The following is a 21,981-nucleotide window of genomic DNA, read 5'->3' on the forward strand; positions in this document are numbered from 1 at the left end:
TCTCTCTCTCTCTCTCTCTCTCTCTCTCTCTCTCGCTCTCTCTCTCTCGCTCTCTCTCTTTCTCTCTCTCTCTCTCGCTCTCTCTCTCTCTCACACACAGTACGCGTTGACTGGAATAAAATTTTTTTTTTACAATTTACATACTGTAGCTGTCCCTTTGTTCATTAATGTTTAACCTAAATGTAGAACAACTCGCCAAAAGTGACCATTGCAAAAAGGGAAGGGGGGGGTTTGCCCCCCCCCCCCCCCCCCCCCCTTTACCCACCACCCCCCTACCCCTACCCCGTGCACCCACCCAAAAGTGGATCGGACCGGCCACCACTGTACGGATCACCAGCCTAGCTTAAAACTCCAGGAGAGGTGTTTTTGGGCAACAGCTAGGCTAGCTGGCCTGTTCTGTTTCCATTCATTGTGCTAAGCTAGGCTAGCTTGCAGCCGGATAGCTTTCTACTGAACGTACAGAGAGGAAACTGGTATCCATCTTCTTGTCTGACTCTGGAGAAGACAGTAAGATTATTTGCCATAATGCTGGCTTAGTTCAGCTTGTAGGTTCATCACCTTTTGGAAATATTGATAATGGAATCGACGTCATCGTTATCATCCATGCAGTGGGAACACATGCGGACTGTGTGGGAACTTCAACGGCAATCCAGACGACGACTTCCACACCCCGTCCGGAGCCGTGGCCTCCTCTCCCTCTCAGCTCGGGACGTCCTGGAAGGTGCCGAGCAACGACACCTGCAGCGACGGCTGTGGCTCCTCCTGTCCGCGCTGTGCCCACGAGGCCCCCGCGCGCGCCCAGTGTTCAGCCATCAGCTCGCCCGAGGGGCCTCTCAGCTTCTGCCATGGCCAGGTGGACCCGGCGCCCTTCTTCAATGACTGCGTGTTCGACGTGTGCGTCTCCGGCGACGGAGGCCAAGACGTGCTGTGCAGAGCCATCCAGACCTACGTCAGCGCCTGCCAGGCTGCCAACGCTGCAGTCTACCCCTGGAGACAGAACACCACCTGCAGTGAGTCTTTAAAACCACATGGAGTCAATCATATCAATAATATGGAGTAATATATGGAGTAATATCAATAATATGGAGTCATATATGGAGTAATATCAATAATATTCAGTAATATCAATAATATGGAGTAATATATGGAGTAATATCAATAATATGGAGTAATATATGAAGTAATATCAATAATATGGAGTAATATCAACCGTAGGTGACATTTACAACGGTGATATTTTACCTTTCAAGACAAAAGGTTCTTATTTCTTCCAGTCACATGCAGTAAACTCGGCACTTACACACTTTAAACCAGTTGCAAAAATAAATATTGGACGAGCAAGGTCTTCAATCGAGAGGTTGAGCCTGAAAGAGCAATGTTATCACATTTGCACATAAATTACAATATACAATATACAGATACAATATAAAAGTACAAAATACAAGAAAGTACAATGAGTGCACGTGGATATGAGTCTTGAGTTCTCACGTCCCGAGTTCTGACAGCGATAGTTCTCCTGGCAGCAGAGCCGGCCGTCCGAGCCCTTGGTCGTAGAGCCTGATGGCTGCTGGTATAAAGGACCGGCCCAGGCGGTTTGTGGTCTCGTTTACAACTGTGTGCACGGTAGCTCTTCAAAAGGCTTTGTGACGTGTCTCCCAGCTTAACACTTTGGATGCCACAGCGAAATGCGTGATGTGTTGTTAAAAGGCTGACGCTCTAAAATATAGGAATACGTGGCGGTGTTTGCAGGGCTATAACTATATTCTATATTATAGCTATGGATACAATACTATGGCCCATTTGACATCGACTATCTATCGTTCAATATGTGTTAAAGAAATAATTTTTTCATCCATACATTCCCGTTTTATACCGTGGTGAATATGACTATAGTTTTAGAGTAATCCTGTCTAATCCCAGAAAATGACGCTATGCAGCAATATGTGCAATTCACAAAAAACGTTGCCATTTCTCGCCTGTACACACTACTATTTTGAAATCATATATTATATTATCGGTATTATGTTTCATCATGAATGCATGAAAGGGTGGGGGTAGTTTTTTTATGCTTTGATCGTCACCAACGGCACACGTTGTGGAGTAAAATACACACATATATTGTGATCAAAGTGAAATCATGGTTGGATCACAGCAGGATTGATACCATATAGGCCTTACCTTCACAAGGATGTACCCCAAAAAGAATATTCCAATTATCTGATCGCGAGTCCCAGTATTGGTGTCGATCGTGTCGTCAACATAATCCGCCACACGTCATGCACCGGGAGCAATTCACGCTTCTCAATCCCACCATTATAACCGCCCCCCTTGCCCGACCAAGAGAAATCTGACCGGAAACTTTTGATCGACCCACAGGCCAAGATATAATGTTTCAAAGGGTGCTCGATACTGCCACCTGGGTGGATGCGGATGGTATTGCACTTTGGCATTCTCAGGATGATTCCCCATGTTAACCAAGATGTCTGTGTGCCTGTAATGAATGGAAATATTGAATAAAAGAAATAACGATGAAAACCCGACTATACTCTGGTTTTCAGGAGTCCTGGCGCTCAATGCATGGCGAGATAACCAGACTATCATCGGGTCTGGCGTCCAAAGTGGTAAGGCACTGTGTGTTCAGGTCCTTTGAACTAATCCCACTCTGGGCTCCCTGCAGGGGTGGAGTGTCCTGCCCACAGCCACTACGAGCTGTGTGGTACAGACTGCGGACACACCTGCGCCAGCAGCATCGACGCCAGCTGTGAGCAGGTCTGCTCCGAGGGATGCTTCTGCGACCAGGGCTTCCTGAGGAGTGGAGGACGCTGTGTCCCTGTGCAGCACTGTGGCTGCCTGTACGACGGTTTCTACTACGACGTGAGTTTAAGTCCCCTAGAGACACCAGCTAGTGAGTTGAAGTCCCTAGAGACACCATAGTGAGTTCAAGTCCCCTAGAGACACCAGGTAGTGAGTTCAAGTCCCCTAGAGACACCAGGTAGTGAGTTCAAGTCCCAGAGAGACACCAGGTAGTGAGTTCAAGTCCCCTAGAGACACCAGGTAGTGAGTTCAAGTCCCCTAGAGACACCAGGTAGTGAGTGTGAGTGTCTGAGAGAACGCGTGAGAGAACGTGTCAAATGTGAGGCATGAGTTGTAAAGCATTTTGGATAAAAGTATAAATAGCAGTCCATGTACCTGATACGGGCAATGAGGTTCTGCTCACTCTGACATCAATGAGGTTCTGCTCACTCTAACATCAATGTGGTTCAGCTCGCTCTAACATCAATGTAACGGTTCTACTCACTCTAACATCAATGTGGTTCTGCTCACTCTAACATCAATGTGGTTCTGCTCACTCTGACATCAATGTGGTTCTGCTCACTCTGACATCAATGTGGTTCAGCTCACTCTAACATCAATGTGGTTCTGCTCACTCTAACATCAATGTGGTTCTGCTCACTCTGACATCAATGTGGTTCTGCTCACTCTAACATCAATGTGGTTCTGCTCACTCTAACATCAATGTGGTTCTGCTCGCTCTAACATCAATGTGGTTCTGCTCACTCTGACATCAATGTGGTTCAGCTCACTCTAACATCAATGTGGTTCAGCTCGCTCTAACATCAATGTGGTTCTGCTCGCTCTAACATCAATGTGGTTCTGCTCGCTCTAACATCAATGTGGTTCTGCTCGCTCTAACATCAATGTGGTTCTGCTCACTCGCAGGAGGGCGAGAGCTTCAGGACCCCAGGCTGCTCCCAGCAGTGTTCGTGCCTCAGTCCCGATGAGCTGGTGTGTCTCAGCCAGCCCTGCGCGGCCCACGAGGAATGCTTCATCAGAGACGGCCGGCTGGGCTGCTTCGGGACGCTGGCCACCTGCACGGTGTGGGGCGACCCTCACTACCTCACCTTTGACGGCGCGCTGGCTCACTTCCAGGGCACCTGCTCTTACGTCATCGCGGAGAGCGCCGGCCACGCCGCCAACGGCACCGGCTTCCGAGTGGTCGCCACCAACAACCACCGGGGAGACAACCGGGTCTCCTTCGTGTCGGCGGTGGACGTCCACCTGGTGGAGAGACACCAGAGCATCTCCGTCAGGATCGGACCCAACAGGAGAGTGAAGGTAAATAAGAAGAAGAATGAGTGAATTTCAAACCTTTATTTAAACTCGTGAGACACTGAGATACAAGAATAAATCATGAAGAAATCAGCAGACAGTTACAAGTCAACACAACTTCAAACCTTTATTTAAACTCGAAAGGCAACAGTGTACATACAGGAATAAGCATAAGAGCAAGTAAAATCACACAGCATGTAAAATCATAACAAAGAGACAACAAGACGAGGCAAAGAGCAAGGATAACAAATCTATTAAAACAGGTACAACTTGATTGTGAAAGGTTGGAGATCAAGGTTTTAAACTCTGCAACAGAGGGGAGAATCTCAAGCTTTAAGGACTATTGGGAGAGAAGACGTGTCCGGCCTGCGTGTATATTTTCCCTACCGGAGTTGCACTTCCGCGTTCGGTTTGTGCGATCTGATTGGCCACTGACGTTTTTCTCAGCGCGAATCGCGTTACTCCTAACAAACTGGTTAAGCTTGGCGACTCTTTCAAAGTCGCTCTCTTTCGAAGTTGGTTAAGGTTAGGGTTAAGGTTAGGGTTAAGGTTAGGGTTAGGGTTAGGGTTAGTTGGTTAGGGTTAGGGTAACAGCCTGCTGGCGTGATTGTTAGGAGTAACGCGATTGGCGCTGAAAAAAACGATCAGATGGCGCCAATCAGATCGCGCAAACCGAACGCGGAAGTGCAACTCCGTTAGGGAAAATATACAAGCGTCCGGCCCATGTCGGGCCTTACAAATACATTTGATTTGATTTGATTTAAGGACTGTCCATGAGCTAGAGGGGCGTCATAGAGAAATGGAGATGTACCCTGTTTAGAGCAAACTTATTTTTATCTTAATCCTTGTTAAATTAATCCCCATGGTGTGTGTCTCCTCCCCCAGGTGGATGGCAGTGCTGTGACCCTCCCCACCAGCGCAGGCTCCCTGGCCAGTGTGCGGAGCGAGCAAGGCTCCGTGGTGCTCCACACCCCCGACCTGAGGGTCCAGTTCGACGGCCAACACACCCTCCTGGTCAGTGTGCACCGGAGCCAATTCAGCGCCGTCAGAGGGATGTGCGGCAACTTCAACGACGACCCTTCAGACGACAAAGTCTTGCCCAACGGCACATTGGCGCAGAGCGACGATGGCTTTGGGGACGGCTGGAAATCACCCACCAGCCGACCAGGGTGAGCCTCAGATCCCGCGTCCACCTGCCGCATATTTCTGGGTGCAAGCGTCTTTTGTCAATTGATCCCAATGGGGAGGGAGCGTATGCGGCCGCATGCTGCCGCCTATGCGCTGCAGTCGGCTTCTTTTTTCAGCGCTTTTCAGCTTTTTTGTGCGGCAGCACCCAGCGTTTAAAGTTGAACACTTCTGAACTTTTCAGAGCGATGCGCTGAGCGTCATTTCAGACAACCAATCACAGCCGTGGCACTCGTGACACATTCGTAACCTGACACCGGAGTTGCCTGCCTGCCTACCCACAAGAGACAGGAGCAGTATGAGGGCAAGCGTCTGCTGGTTGGTGGTCATTGCGATTCGCGACAAAGCACAAATACACTAATAACTACACAAATACACTAATAAAAAGCAAAGGGCGAACTGTGGTGTCAGGCAATAACTATATATATAATTAATATACAATAAAGTGTATTAAAATATGCTATATGTGCAAAACCGCGGCAGTAAAATACGATAAAAAGATGGCTGTCGCTAGATTTCTTCTCTCTGTCATCTTGCTACAAAAGGCACGCAGCAAGCGCAAGCGCTTCATCCCAGCACTACCGGCGCACTGCCACCGTTTTTCAGCTGGAAATGTGCGCTAGGTGGACGTCTTTCTCAGGTCTGCATCCCCTTAATAATTGTGTGTATTGAGCCGTACTGTATTGTAGCCATTCTGCAATCTGTTAAATAAAGTTTTCATTCATTCATTCATTCATTCATTCATTCATTCATTCATTCATTCATTCATTCATTCATTCATTCATTCATGCCCTCACTGTAGCCTCGTCTTTAGGTGCACAGCAGCCTGACGGCCACTTGATGGCGCCATTGTATCCTGCTGTCCACCTGAAGCTGCAACAGCAGAATACAAAATAAATAAAAAAAACATATACACAGTATACAAGTGCAGACCTTCACAATAACAAAATGTGTTCACAACAACAAAACGGGCATATAGTGGGTAATAATAATTATTATTATTATCATATAGTGGGTAAAAAAGAACCTTCTCTCTTGTGTCTCCTCTACTCTGTCTCCCTCTCAGCCTTCCTACTGTCTCAACAAAACCTTCTCTCTTGTGTCTCCTCTACTCTGTCTCCCTCTCAGCCTTCCTACTGTCTCAACAAAACCTTCTCTCCTGTGTCTTCTCTACTCTGTCTCCCTCTCAGCCTTCCTACTGTCTCAATAGAGAACCTTCTCTCCTGTGTCTCCCCTACTCTGTCTCCCTCTCAGCCTTCCTACTGTCTCAACAAATAACCTTCTCTCCTCTGTCTCCTCTACTCTGTCTCCCTCTCAGCCTTCCTACTGTCTCAACAAATAACCTTCTCTCCTGTGTCTCCTCTACTCTGTCTCCCTCTCAGCCTTCCTACTGTCTCAACAAATAACCTTCTCTCCTGTGTCTCCTCTACTCTGTCTCCCTCCCAGCCTTCCTACTGTCTCAACAAATAACCTTCTCTCCTCTGTCTCCTCTACTCTGTCTCCCTCTCAGCCTTCCTACTGTCTCAATAGAGAACCTTCTCTCCTGTGTCTCCTCTACTCTGTCTCCCTCTCAGCCTCCCTACTGTCTCAATAAAGATCCTTCTCTCCTGTGTTTCCTCTACTCTGTCTCCCTCTCAGCCTTCCTACTGTCTCAATAAAGGGAGAGGACTGCCCATTCTCCTAAAAAGAAGAAAAGTAGAAGTACTTTAGATTACGTTTGATAAACAAGGGGAATAACAGTTTAAAATGTAACTTCTGACGTCGTCCTCGTAGATGCGGGTCCACAGACGTGCGAGGCGGGGGAGGGGACTGTCCCTTCAGAGACGAGTTCTCTCAGCTCTGCAGCGTCATCACCAACACCAGCGGGCCGTTCAGCGCCTGCCACCTGCACTCTGACCCCCAACCCTTCTTCAGCTCCTGCGTGTATGACCTCTGCCTCTACACTCCGGCCAACGGCATGCTGTGCTCCGCCGTGGAGGCGTACGAGAGGAGCTGCTCTGTGCTGCAGCTGGACATCCCTGCCTGGCGTGCTGGTCTGCTGTGTGGTACGTTCACTATGTACCCTGTACACTATGTACCCTGTACCCTGTACACTATGTACCCTGTACCCTATATACTATACACTATGTACACTGTACATGATGTACCCTGTACACTATGTACCCTGTACCCTATGTACCCTGTACCCTATACACTATGTAGTGTACCCTGTACACTATGTACCATGTACACTAAGTATATACTATGTACACTATATATGTACACTATACACTATGTAAACTATATATGTACACTATACACTATGTACCCTGTACACTATATACTATACACTATGTACCCTGTACACGATGTACCCTGTACCCTGTATACTATACACTATGTACCCTGTACACTATGTACCCTGTACCCTGTATACTATACACTATGTACCCTTTACACTATACACTATGTACCCTGTACACTATACACAATGTACCCTGTACCCTGTATACTATACACTATGTACCCTGTACACTATACACTATGTACCCTGTACCCTGTATACTATACACTATGTACCCTGTACACTATACACTATGTACCCTGTACACTATACACTATGTACCCTGTCAGGCCACGTGAGCGGATCGGCGCGGGGGAGAAATCCGCTCTTCGCTCTTTAAAGCTTGGTCCGCTCCGCTAATCGCTCATGTTGACCCCGCCCCCAAGTCGCTCTCCGCTCGCTCACCGCTCACCTTGAATCGAGCGTTCCCCGCTCCCCGCGCCAGATCGCTCGGCAGATTTTAAATTTTTTTTGGAGCATGGTGTAAATTAGCTCAAACTACAACAGTCTACACCCCCTGGGCCCCTTAACAATTGTTTGTATTGAGCCGCATTGTAATTGTACCCATTCTGCAATGTTAAATAACGTTGTTTATCCATTCACTAGCTCTATTAAGCGATGATAGCTAGCCGAGCCACAATGCTATGGTCGCTGCCATTAACGTTAGCATGTAAGCTAACGACAACAACAATGGCGTCGATACTTTTTCTAACAGGAGTGAGTGACAAAGCCTGAACAGGATATCACAGGTTCACCCTTCTCATTGGTTGAAAATGGCCTTCATGTTTGTACATCGCCATCTGTTGCTTTGGCATTGTACTACATGTATATTACATCAGTGTTAAACCACTGTGAGCGGCCTGGAGTGGATTGGAGCGGAGGAGAACTCTCGCTCCGGACGTCGCGCCGACACATTTTAAAACCCACTCCTCGCTCACGTCAAAACCGCCCGCTCCGCTCCCCGCGCCGCTCACGCTCCGATCCGCTCACATGCACTGTACCCTGTACACTATACACTATGACTATGTGCCCTATATATGTACACTATACACTATGTACCCTGTACATTATACACTGTGCCCTATATATGTACACTATACAATATGTAAACTATATATGTACACTATAACTATATAAACGATATATGCACATAATGGGAAATATTAAAGTCCTTTAATATTTCCCATTACACACACTACACTATGTGCCCTACAGTATATATGTACACTATACAATATCTACCCTATAAATGTACACTAAACAATATCTACCCTATACATGTACACTATACACTACATACACTATATACACATTTTACTACAACCTAGGATTCCTGTGTCGTTGTTTTCACACACGCTGTAGAGATTTACCACAGAAATACTGTAGTGATTTATAGTATTCCTGTGTTTTTTTCCACATACAGTACACTATATATTTACTACAGAAACACATATGCATTTCATATATATATATTTACATTTATTGCATATACTGTATACAGTATATATATATATCCATATCTGTCTGAATATACCTGCATACAATCCTTCTATATACTACCTACTTATACACCTGCATATAACCCACATAACCCTTTTACATATCTGTAGATACTATATCTATATCTGTACATATCCCTTACATACTCTTACTAGTTACACTGCTGGCTAGTATGACTTACTTACTACCATAGTGTCTTTATACCTGTATCACTGTACATATTAATACTACAACTCTGTACATCATACATCTCATTAGCACTATTACTCAGTAGTACTAATATATATATATATTGTATACCCAGTTTAATCTCCTGTACATTGCATAATATTACTATTGCACTTTACTGTTACATTTGCACTCTGGTTGGATGCCAAACCTGTTCTCATTGTACTGTATTTGTGCTGCATGATGACAATACATTTTAATATAATATAATGTAATCTAATGTAATGTAATATGATATAATATTATATATAATATAATATAATATAATGTGATGTAATGTAATGTAATATAATCTAATACAATGCAATGTAATCTAATATAATATAATGTAATATAATGTAATAATCGAATGTAATATAATGTAATGTGATGTAATTTACATTTAGCTGAACGCTTTTATCCAAAGCAACTTACAAGTTTTGTACAACAAGACAGCATGAAGGGTACAACTCTATCATCTGAGTAACAATGTTCATCAAAGTGTTGAGTGCTACAGTGTAGGTTAGTATATTAGGACAAGTGCATGTCAGTAAGGTTAGTTAGGGTTAGATATTCTTTTTATATATATTTTCTTTCAGATATTGATTGAAGAAGTGTGTCTTTAGTCGTAATATAATGTAATTAATGTAATGTAATATAATGTAATGTGATGTAATCTAATATAATGTAATGTAATCGAATGTGATGTAATATAATGTAATCTAATATAATGCAATGTAGTGTAATCTAATCTGTCTCCTCCTCCAGCCGAGTCAGACCCCTGTGATGCTCTGAACTGTACGGAGGACGAGTGGTGCGGAGAGAAGAAGGGCGTCTACGGCTGCTTCTGTGACGAGAACCACCATCGACCCAACAACCAGAGCTACGGTACAGTGAGACCCAACCAGAGCTATGGTACAGTGAGAATAACAACCAGAGCTATGGTACAGTGAGACCCAACCAGAGCTATGGTACAGTGAGACCCAACCAGAGCTGTGCTACAGTGAGACCCAACCAGAGCTATGGTACAGTGAGACCCTGGAACCTCCAGACTGAATAACAACCAGAGCTATGGTACAGTGAGGTACAGCTTTGGTTTTTAGGTGTCTAGTCTTGAGCGAGGATGTAAAAGCTTTGACAGAGCAGGCGCCCCTGACGACGGCGGGTAATGTATTCCACAGGTAGGGAGCGCGGTAGGCAAAGGCTCTGTGGCCGGCAGATTTCTTTTTTACCCTAGGGATCGATAGGAGCCCCACATTCTGTGAACGAAGAGCACGAGCGGGCGAGTATCGTATAATGAGATCGGATAGATAGAGCGGTGCGAGCCCATTCAAAGTTTTGTAAGTGAGGAGCAACCCTTTAAAGTGAAATCTGGCCTGGATGGGAAGCCAGTGTAGGGAGAACAGAATGGGTGTGATATGATCACATTTTCTAGTTTTAGTTAGTATCCGTGCAGCCGCGGTTTTATCTCCGTTAAGGAGCAGAACATTTTGCGACAGCCCATTTTTATTGGCAAGCAGACATGCCTCAAGATTTCGTAGAGGAATCATTCGGCTTAATAGGTAGTAGTGTTGTCAAAAATATCGAAAAATCGATACATATCGATTCTGAATATTTAAAACGGTTTCAATACTCATTTGCCAAAATAACGATACTTTCTGCAGTATCGATACCAACTGGCTTGCTCGCAGTGTTCTACCGCAAGTTGTTGACAGACAGACACACGCTGTTGCAGAGCACGCTTGCCCCTCCTCCTCCTCCCCCTCAGAGACCAACAGACACACGCTGCTGCAACCCTCCCCTCACAGACCTCACAGTTTGTCAACAAAGATTTCAGCTCCGAATATGGCCAGTGCAGAGCCTCCGCAACTTGTGCTTGTGGATAAAGAAAACAGCAGAAGTGCTGTTTGGAAGTACTTCGGGTTTGAATTAAACGACGAAGGAAAAGCTAAAGATGCCACGATGCCCATTTGCAAGTGTTGTTACAGAGCAGTGCCAACGATACAGCTATTAGCTAACGTTAGCTAGTCGTTCCTCCGTTAGCTTATGCTAGCTAGCTGGCCACCTTTATAATTACTTCATGGAAATGGAGTAACGTTAAGTCGAGTTCATACTACACTAGTACACGTATGAACTCGACGTCACATAACGTTAACGTTACCCCGTTTCCATGAAGTGTTTAATTAGCAGCAATCTTGTTGAAAATGTAACGTTAATAAATGCTCCGAGCATAGCTCCGGAGAAATCTCTCTCTCTCTCTCTCTCTCTCTCTCTCTCTCTCTCTCTCTCTCTCTCTCTCTCTCTCTCTCTCTCTCTCTCTCTCTCTCTCTCTCTCTCTCTCTCTCTCGCCGTCATGAAAATTGTTGTAGTTGTTGTTTTAACCAAATAAAAAGCAGCAGCACTATAGCATAACTGAGTAATGTTTGCTATGTATTTCTTTCTTTAGGGGAGTTTGTTTCACAGTTTTAGCATGATGTTTTATAGATGGCTAGGTTAAACAGGTTTTTGTTTTTAAGAGGGGTTTGATTTAGATTAGATAATTTAGTTATTTTTAAATGTCTGATCTAAAGATAAACAAAGGGTTTTAAAAGTGTTATATTTATCTTCTCTTATAGTACCAGAGAGAAGCTGAGGAGAATCAACCAGCAACAAAAGCAAAATTTGTTAAAAATACATAATATATAAAAAAAAATTAAAAAATTGGTATCGAAAATGGTATAGAATATCGATACTTTTAAAGGTATCGTATCGAAGTCGAAATTCCAGTATCGTGACAACACTAATAGGTAGTAGGGGTGTAACGGTACACAGAAGCCACGGTTCGGTACATACCTCGGTATTTGGGGTTCACGGTTCGGTACAAGTTCGGTACAACAGAATTTTTTTTTATAATTATTATTATTAATATATATATTTTATTTTATTACATTTTTTTATTTTATTTATATATTATATTTATGATAATTATTATAATTAAATAGAATAATTTTCTATAGGCTTGCCGTGGTAGTCAGTGATACTGGTGTAATTCTGTGTTCAGGCATCCACTTGCCTACTGCCCCTTTAACAACGTATCCTTGCTAAGTTTCAGTTTCACTTCTAGAGAGAATTTAACTTCACGACGAGACTGAATACTAGAGAACAGATGACATATTACAACAATGGCAGAGGATTATTTGGATTTAAACACAGTGGAGCTCAGATGATCTGTCCGGAAAAGTATGTTTCTTTTTTTTATTTGATTGTGCCTGTGAGTCCGGCGGGGGAGAATGTTGATGTGTTTGTTGGCGTGTGTGTGTGTGTCGGCGACGCGTGTGTGTTTCTTTCCATTGGTTTCATTTGGTTAACGTTATTGGGCGAACAAGAAAACGACCCTGCAGCTGTTCCAATGTAAATGTGCCTTTCTCCGTGCACTTTCGCCCGCTCTGAACTGAAGTCGGGACTCGGTGTGCCGCGCGCTGTTCTCGCACGGACCTCGCGAGTGCCTGTATGTGTGACTTGTGTGTTTGCGCTGTGGGGCGCATTCGTCGTATGGCACGCGTACCGCACCGTGACGGCCGTACCGTAAATTTGCGGGACGAATACACGTACCGTTACACCCCTAATAGGTAGGTATAATTGGGTGTCATCTGCGTAACAATGAAAGTTAATACCAAATTTGCGTATAATATTGCAGAGGGGTAGCATATAAATGGAAAATAGCCCAGGACAGAACCTTGTGGGACACCGCATTGCACTGTGAAGGTCTCAGATGTTAAATCATTATAGTATCATCATGTATGGTCTTATTAACACCAGTCTGCTCTGACCTTGAGGATTCTAGTGTAACTGTCTCCTTGTCCGTCCTCTAGACTCATCCATCACCTGCTCCAGCAGCACCGGCCTCATGTCCGTGTCTCGCTGCCAGCTGTTTGAGGCCGGATTCCACCCTGACGTGCTGCACCTCCAGGACTCCTCCTGCAGGGGGTCTCTCCAGGACGGGCGGCTGCTGTTCAACTTTGACAACGAGGACAACCCGTGTGGGACAGTTCTCACGGTACGGTCCACAGTTTAGAATAGTGTAGGCCAGGGGTCTCAAACTCAATTTACCTGGGGGCCGCTGGAGGTAGAGTCTGGGTGAGGCTGGGCCGCATCAAGTATTCCCAAAAAAAGTACAACTGATCCAATCTTCTCAATCTTTAGCAATAACATTTCAGAACATTAACAGTTATTCAGAACATGAAGGCTTCTCAGTGGTGTCAGTGGACTCATCCACAGCTATGGAAATGCACTGTGCATTTTTTTTATTCTATCACAAAGCTGTTTAATCAAATCACCAGCCAGTATTTCAGTTATTCTGGTTGCTGTGCGATCTGAGGGGGATTTGCTTTTGTTTGCCTTCAAACATGGTCTCCATCACTTCAGTCATACATTATTTTATTATGTATGCATCAGAGAGAGAGAATGGCTTCTTGCCACTGAGTGAGGACTTGGTTGCTTTTTCTCGTTGCGACATAGATTTAACAATAATTCTGCTTGCAGCTTGATATGATGATTTCATTCCATTTATTTTTGTGGTTCTTAGCACTGAATTTTGAGGAAAGGTTGCATTAAAATTAGAGTTGTTCCGATACCAGTGCAGTGCGGCTCAATACACACAATTGTTGGGGGGATGCAGACCAGAGAAGTACTTTCGTCTCGTTTACATCAGGGTCCCCCATTTTCAATTCATCAGGACATCCGTTTAGTTTGCATGCTTGCTGCTGTAAAATGTCTATAAATATATCTATCTATCTATGAAAAGGCATATGAATTGAAGACCACGCTATGAATTGAAAATGGGGGACCCTGATGTAAACAAGACGAAAGTCTTTCTCTGGTCTGCATCCCCTTAACAATTGTGTGTATTGAGCCGTACTGTATTGTACCCATTCTGCAATCTGTTAAATAAAGTTTTCATTCATTCACCAGTATCGGAAATTCTAGCCTCCGATCGCATTTATCTCCTGCGGAGAGTGATGATTATAAAATCAACGTGTTTTAAAGTGTGATGCTGTTTGTCATTTTAGCAGCAGATACACTTTCTTAAATTCTATTGTCCCCGACAGAGCGTGTGACGGGGAGCTCGGACGGGATGTGTTTCACTTGCTGGTGTTATTATACTGTAGCATTAACAGCTGAAAAGCTAGCTAGTTGGAACAACATCCGCTTTAACGTTACATCAAATCAGATGATGGCCTGTCCTTTCTCCAGGACCTGACACTATCCGTCTATCAACAATAATGCACCCACGGTGAATCGTATTTAAGTCAAGTAGCTACTTATAGCGTTAGCTGACTAACGTTATCAAATGGCAATGCGGGGAGACGAGCTAGGTCAGCTAGCTTAGCTTGCTAATGGTACCTTGGCTAAAGTTAGTGCTATTCATAATCCAGCAATAATGGCTGCAGACCTGCAAGCAAAGTACAGTAAGTTCCAAGTGCCAAAGGATAAGAGTCTGAGGCGGAGTCTCAAAAGAGAATGTTGAATATTTATTTTGCTTCGAAAATCACAACATGATAACGTTACTTACTACTAGCCAGAGCCTCTGCGACTGCTATTAGCTTACAGACTGGGTGTAGCGAGTGCAACACCGTCTAACGTCCGTGCGGATCATTGGATCTGCAGTGCCGCAGCCCCATAATCGTCCAACTCTCGCGCAACGACTCTGCAAACAGTTGCGCGCGGGCCGCATTAACACTACACTTTGATGTCAAGTAGGGGGCCGCAAAATATCATGGTGTAGGCCATGTACATTTTCAGTTTGTGACCCAAATAGTTGTGGACCCATAGTAGAAATGGTATCATATGTCAAGTCAAAGGTATATTCAGGGATGTAAAGTACTTGAGTAATTGTACTTTGTTACAATACTTAAGTACATTTAAAATGCAGACCTACAAAGTACAAATCTCACAGGTCCAACTATTTGAATTAGTACATTGGTTTCTCTGGCTGAACTAACATTAACGTTATTAATCCTGCGGCCGCGCTTTATTTAAAAACAGCCAATAAAATCCCCATCAATGGAAAATGAACCCGGCCATACCCATGCTGATTGGTCCTTGTGCAAGACTAGATAGCGGGGATCTTTGATTAAACACCTGCTATCAGAAGAATAGACAGTCAGAAAAAAAGTCTTTACTTTTACTTTTAGTCTTTACTTTTAGTACTTAAGTACATTTAAAAGTAGAAACTTTTAACTTTTACTCAAGTGTGTCTTTAGCTAGATACTCACGATTTTGAGACGGTACCCATATTTCACTTAAAAGTATAATTTCTGGGTATTTTCTACACCCCTGGGTATATTTTAGGCAAAACATGTTTTCCATAGCATAGCTACAATAAAGGAAAGGAGGGTTAGTATTAGGGATGGACAAAAGTCAATAATTACTATTCGATAGTCACTGGGAACTATTAGAATATTAATTGACCCCCCCCCCCCCCCCCCACACTTAATAGTGAATGTGAGATAATCAGACAAGCGAGCTATACTAGGCTTACTAGGCTGGGCTACTCTGCTTCACATAATAATAACAATAATAAATAATAATAACAACAATAACAATAATAATAAAAACAACTATAATAATAATACTTAACTCATTGGCTGCCAGCTATTATCCTTATCCTGTGGTAGCTACTACCACACTGTAAACGATGGGAGTTAGTCACCTTGTTTGTAGAGCTAAATCTATATTCTATATTATAGCCATGGATACAATACTATAGTCATTTGACATTGAGTTTCTTCCGGTCAAGATGCAAAAAAGAGAAACATTTTCCATCCATACGTTCCTGTGTTATACCGTGGTGAATATAAGTATGGTTTTAGATCCACAACATATGGATCGGAGATATCTGACACGCTTCAATGTAACCGGCAGAACCGTTCGTATTGCCCGACAAGGAAAAATGTAACCCGAGACCTGGGGCTAGGGATGGGTATGGTTAGGATTTTATCGATACTACTACTCTTATCGATACTGCTTAACGGTTCGGTACTTTATCGATACTCTTATCGGTTCTTTTAGATTATTTTTTTTTTTTTATGTATACATTTATTATTTGAACGGCTTAAGGCCATATCTGTACTTGATGTTTGTTTGTTGTGTTGCATATATGAAATAAACTGCAATCAAATCAAATCAAACCCCCCCCTCTTAAAAACAAAAACCTGTGTTTAACCTAGCCATCACCATCAACATCATGCTAAAACTGTGAAACAAATGTCCTACTCCCCTAAAGAAAGAAATACATAGCAAACATGACTCAGTTATCCAATAGTGCTGCTGCTTTTTATTTTGTTAAAATCTTTTAGTTAATAAGACTAAAAGACTACAATATGACTACAATGATTTCATGACGGCTTCCTGTCCTTGCGTTTCCGGTTTCCGGTGCTATTTACAGAGATTTTTAACGTCACTTTTTCAACAACAGATTGCTGCTAATTAAACACTTCATGGAAACGGAGTGATGTTAACGTTATGTCGAGTTCATACGTGTAGTGTAGTATGAACTCGGCATAACATTAACGTTAGTCCGTTTCCAGTGTTGCTGCCACCGTTGCATAGCAGATGGATGGTACTCTGTTAGCTCTGTAGCTAATCCGCTCCTAGACTACCGATAGCAGTATCGATAACGTCGGAGCTTATCAATACTCTGGTTTTTTCTAATTTAGTACCGGTTCCCATTTAGAACCGGGTTTCGGGGGGCATCCCTACCTGGGGCCGTCCCACATAGAAAGATACAAGGGTAGAAAGGGTGTTCTATACCGCCGTCTAGCGTGATGCAGCCAGTATTGCACCTAGGCATTCTCAATGCGATTCCCAATGTTAATGCCGAGTCAGTGGGCCTGTAATGAATAGAAATATTGAATAAAAGAAATAACGATCAAATAACGAGTATACTCGTTGTTGGCGTCCAACGATTGGCGGCCAATAACGAGTATAATCGTCATTGGCGGGGAATGAGTTAATAATAATACATAACAATAATAATAATAACAATAAAGAATCCTAAATAATAATAATAATAATAATAATAATAATAATAATAATAATAATAATAATAATAATAATAATAATTATTATTATAATAATAATAATAATAATTAGGGCTGTCAGTTTATCGCGTTAATTAGATTAATTAATTACACAGCAAATTATCTCGTTATGAAAATTAACTCAAAAAAAAAAAAAAAAAAATTATACTTTTTTTTATTTATCTCATTCATTCCATTCCATGGAATTCATTCCATTCCAAACTAGAATACACATTTACAGACTTTTTTTATATGGTCCATTTACATGTTCTTGGTATCTGATTCTATAGGGACATCTATGGATCTCAGGGAATGTATTCCCAGTGTCAGAAATACTGTGTCTGTTACTAGGCTTGAGTAAATTGTAATGAACCAAATGAGAATATCAATAAAAACCATGCTAAAATTGACCAGACCTGAAAAATCTAAGCAAATTAATAAATGGAAGATGATTAAACAGAAGGTTTTGCACAGTACTGAATTCTGCCATCCGGACACATGCAATTTGAAATATGATTATAGAATATCAGGCATAAAATGGTTATGCGATTAAAATGCGATTAATTAGATTAATTAATTACAAATCCTGTAATTAATTAGATACATTTTTTTAATCGCCTGACAGCACTAATAATAATAGCACATGGCTCCTTTATTCCTTGCGTTTTGCTGTTTTTCCCACAGAGCAATGGGACCCACTTCATTTACCAGAACGTCATCCAGGGCGATGTGGACACCCACGGACACCCGAGCATCATCAGCCGCCAGAGGGACATCCACCTGCGCTTCTGCTGCGTGTATCCCCTGACGCAGTCTCTCTCCATGAACATTGGCATCAACCCGTTAGAGAGGTGAGAGCTTCATATCCCCTGTGCCAGTCTCTCTCTGAGAGAGGTGAGAGCTTCATATCCCCTGAGCCAGTCTCTCTCCATGGGCATCAACCCCTTAGAGAGGTGAGAGACAAGCGTCTCATGTGGCCTTCATACACCCCCCACCCCACCCCATCATTGTCAACAGAGGAATCTCTGATGAAGTACATAGCTTAGTCAGAACCCGCACAAACAAAGGTGTATTGCAGTTGTAAAGTTAACCCCAAAATGTATCTAAATCTAAACCGTCTTTAAAGGAACATGCCGACATTATGGGAAATGCACTTGCCGTCTTCTCCAGAGTCAGACAAGTAGATATCAATTGTTTCTCTGTGCGTTCAGTAGAAAGCTATCTGGCTGCAACCTAACCTAGCTTAGCACAAATGAAATGAAGCGGATATGGACCACTAGCCTAGCTTAAAACTCTGGGAGACAGCTCGGCTAGCTGGTCCATATTCCGCTTCCATGTATTTGTGCTAAGCTAGGCTAGCTTGCAGCCGGATAACTTTCTACTGCACGCAGAGATGAGATTAATATCTATCTTCTTGTCTGACTCTGGACTCTTTAACAAGCAATGTAAGCAGCACTTCATTTATTTACCATTACTCCAATTTACAGACTTTAGATAATTAGGTTTGAAAACACTGTTTATTTGAAAACGTCAAACAGACTTACATGGTTCCCTGTTGCAAGGGTTCATGTAATGTAATGGGAAACCTGTTTGTGTTCAGAGCAGAGAGATTAGATCTAGCGTGTGACTCGCTGTCGACACAAACACAGGTCCCACAGCTACAGAGCCATGGAGGCAGAACACTACACCCGTTTTCTACCCAGAAGACAACACTGCTTCTTCCCGAGTAGTCTAGTGAGAAACAATGTATGTTACAGGATTTCAGTGATTATGTCCCTTGTTTGTTAGTGAAATGCATAAGGTGTCATAGGGTTTTCAAATAGTCGTTTTTAGTTTTATGTGTGAAAAAATTTGTTTTATGTGAAAATGTTTGTTGTTTCACTAAGCTCACACATTTCAAGCATCATTGATGTAACTTTCAGAATGAATGCTTTTATTCCCGGAAGATACACCAGCTTGGTCCGCTAGCGTTAGCTGTTAGCAATGGCAGCAGCCAGCTAGCTCGCTTGTTTTAAGTAAAAACTAGGGATGCTCGATATTGGCTTTTTTACCGATACCGATATACCGATATTGTCCAACTCTTAATTTCCGATACCGATATCAACCGATATCAACCGATACCGATATATGCAGGGGTTCCCCCCCCCCCCCCCCCCAAAAAAACGAAATAATTTCAGGTAATTAACATTACATATCTCTTGTTGTGTAATTAACACAACATTATGCATACTTTGACAATAAATAAAATAATTATTTGTTCTTACTTGCTTGCCTGGGTAAATAAAGGTTAAATAAATGTAAAAAATAAAAATAAAAAATTGAAAACCGATACCGATATTTTCCGATATCAAGTTTTTATGCCAATATCGGCCGATAATATCGGACATCCCTAGTAAAAACTAAACCATATGTTGACGTGGGGCGGGGCGAGGTTCAATTAGTATTCAAATAATTCCCAGTGACTTATCGAATAGCACATTTTGTTTACTAACCAATGCTAGCAAATTAAAATCAACAGATGACTTTATTTGACTGTGTCCAGTAAACCCCTCACCATGACCAATGAGCTACGTCGTACATGACCTTAAATCTGAACCTGAAACCTCATTCAAGTTCAAGTTTTGTTTTATTTGTCACATTTAAAAACAATAAATGTTTTTATTTGTACAAAAAAATGCAAAGAAACTGCAAAAATGAGGTAGAGATGTAGTGCAAATCTACCGACTATAGAGTTGTGCCTCTGAATCCTAATCATACCGTGTCATTGTCGTCGCCACCTGTAGCCGCTTGACCAGGAAGCTTCCGTCGGGGCTGGGCCACTACAGCCTGAGGATGGTCCCGTACCAGGACGCCGCCTTCCGCCACCCGTTCAGCGGCGCCAACGTGGAGGTGGAGGTGGACCAGAGGCTGTACGTGGACGTGAGTGCCGTGGGCATCGACGGGCAACAGATCTCCGTCGTCCTGGACTCCTGCTGGGCGACGCCCGTCAACATCCGCAACCACCCCGTGCGCTGGAACCTCATCGCCTCAGAGTAAAGAGAGTTTCACTGTGTTTTAGAGCGTCTGTTTCTGAAACAGCAGAGAATATTCAGTACACGATCACAATGTCTCTCTCAGGATACTGTCCTGTATACTGTAGCTCCTGGGGTTGTAGTTGTAACCCGTGTGTTACGGCTGCTGCATTGTGTTCTGGTGCGTGTGGTGGCATTAACCAGGCAGGAGGCAGTAGGGGAGACCGGGGCACAGTGGATCAGAAATCTAATATTTCAGCATTTTTCCTGGCTTGATGACAGCATGGTTCTGGTCTACTGTGGAATTGATAGCAGAATATGTTCTCTATAAAACATGTCTATCATATCCTGCCAACTGCCAAATATGAGATGCTGAGATGGGGTTGAATGTAAAAATATATTTGATCCACTGTGCCCCAGTAACGGGGTACAGTGGATCGCTACCTGGGGCACTGTGAATCAGTCCAGATATTATACATTATTTTTCTGAAACCAGATAAAGCATGCAATAGTATGGCACAGATTGATATAATATATATATATAGTTATATTTGGAATAAAAAATTGTTAAATTGAGGAGTTAATATTGGCGTTAGTCAACAAACAAAGCAACCTCCTTTTACCGGGGCACAGTGAATCACTTAAGAAACCCGAAATTTTACATTTGATGGTACAAAACGGGGATTACCTTTCAATTCTTCACAAAAGTGTGTTGCCTGGAAATTAAACACATTTTCAGATATGGATTAACCAGAGGCACACACTGATGACATCATCAAGGCATTCCTGTGTACAAGTTTCTATAAATAGCCACTGATCCACTGTGCCCCGGTCTCCCCTACTGGGTCTCAGGATCTTTTACTGGAAGTCTGTGTGACATATATCCAATGTACAAAAGCGTTAGGTTTGGTGTGCAGTGTGCACTAACTTCTTTTCACCTTCTCATTTGCATCCAGAATGCAGTGTTACAAATTACACAATTATCATATATATTGTGTTGAGCAAAAACAAAATTCTATTCCATTAACAATCTTAACCAAATGATTAACCAAGACCCATATTATATCTCTATAACAAATGTGAAAATAAAACACATCATAATCACAAACAGTAACATTAGAGTAACATGTAACCCTGCTGTATTATAATCACACCAGCCAGACTCTTTTAATTTATATAGCTAAACTGGTGTGGATTAGCTACACTGTATAAGGCTATTAAACCTACAGCCTTTCATTTCACAGTAAAATCATATAAAACGTTTTCAAAAGAAACAGACACAAACATCTCCATACCTGTGTGACATATATCCAATGTACTAAGCGTTAGGTTTGGTGTGCAGTAACTTCTTTTCACCTTCTGACAAACACAAGAATGACAAAAACGTCAGCTGTGTTTCAATACACGTAATGAAAAAGAGCGCAAATGTAACAATGAGTTATGCTAGGTACCGAAGTATAACGTTAGCCCATCAAGCAGGCCCGGACTGGCCATCGGGACGTTCGGGACGAATCCCGATGGGCCAGAACCAAAGTGGGCTGGTCCACTTTTTTTTTTTGATGGGGGGTTTGACTGGCCCATTTAG

The 21,981-nt window shown here is 42.8% G+C and overlaps 1 protein-coding gene across 1 annotated transcript in view; it reads left to right on the top strand.

Moving 5' to 3' along the window:
- The window catches only part of LOC311235477 (alpha-tectorin-like), a gene marked incomplete at its 5' end in the record, with an annotated part of 53,365 nt that overhangs the window by 17,498 nt on the left and 13,886 nt on the right, over positions 1-21,981 (top strand). Inside the window, 9 exons of the mRNA XM_084322940.1 lie at positions 610-1,010; positions 2,678-2,874; positions 3,721-4,116; positions 4,996-5,279; positions 7,069-7,340; positions 10,094-10,213; positions 13,177-13,361; positions 18,070-18,236; positions 20,169-20,417. Coding sequence (XP_084179066.1) covers positions 610-1,010; positions 2,678-2,874; positions 3,721-4,116; positions 4,996-5,279; positions 7,069-7,340; positions 10,094-10,213; positions 13,177-13,361; positions 18,070-18,236; positions 20,169-20,417 — 2,271 coding nt within the window. The remainder of the gene's footprint in view (positions 1-609; positions 1,011-2,677; positions 2,875-3,720; positions 4,117-4,995; positions 5,280-7,068; positions 7,341-10,093; positions 10,214-13,176; positions 13,362-18,069; positions 18,237-20,168; positions 20,418-21,981) is intronic.

The sequence above is a fragment of the Notolepis coatsorum genome (assembly GCF_963971535.1).
Source record: "Notolepis coatsorum genome assembly, chromosome: 10".
NCBI lineage: Eukaryota > Metazoa > Chordata > Actinopteri > Aulopiformes > Paralepididae > Notolepis > Notolepis coatsorum.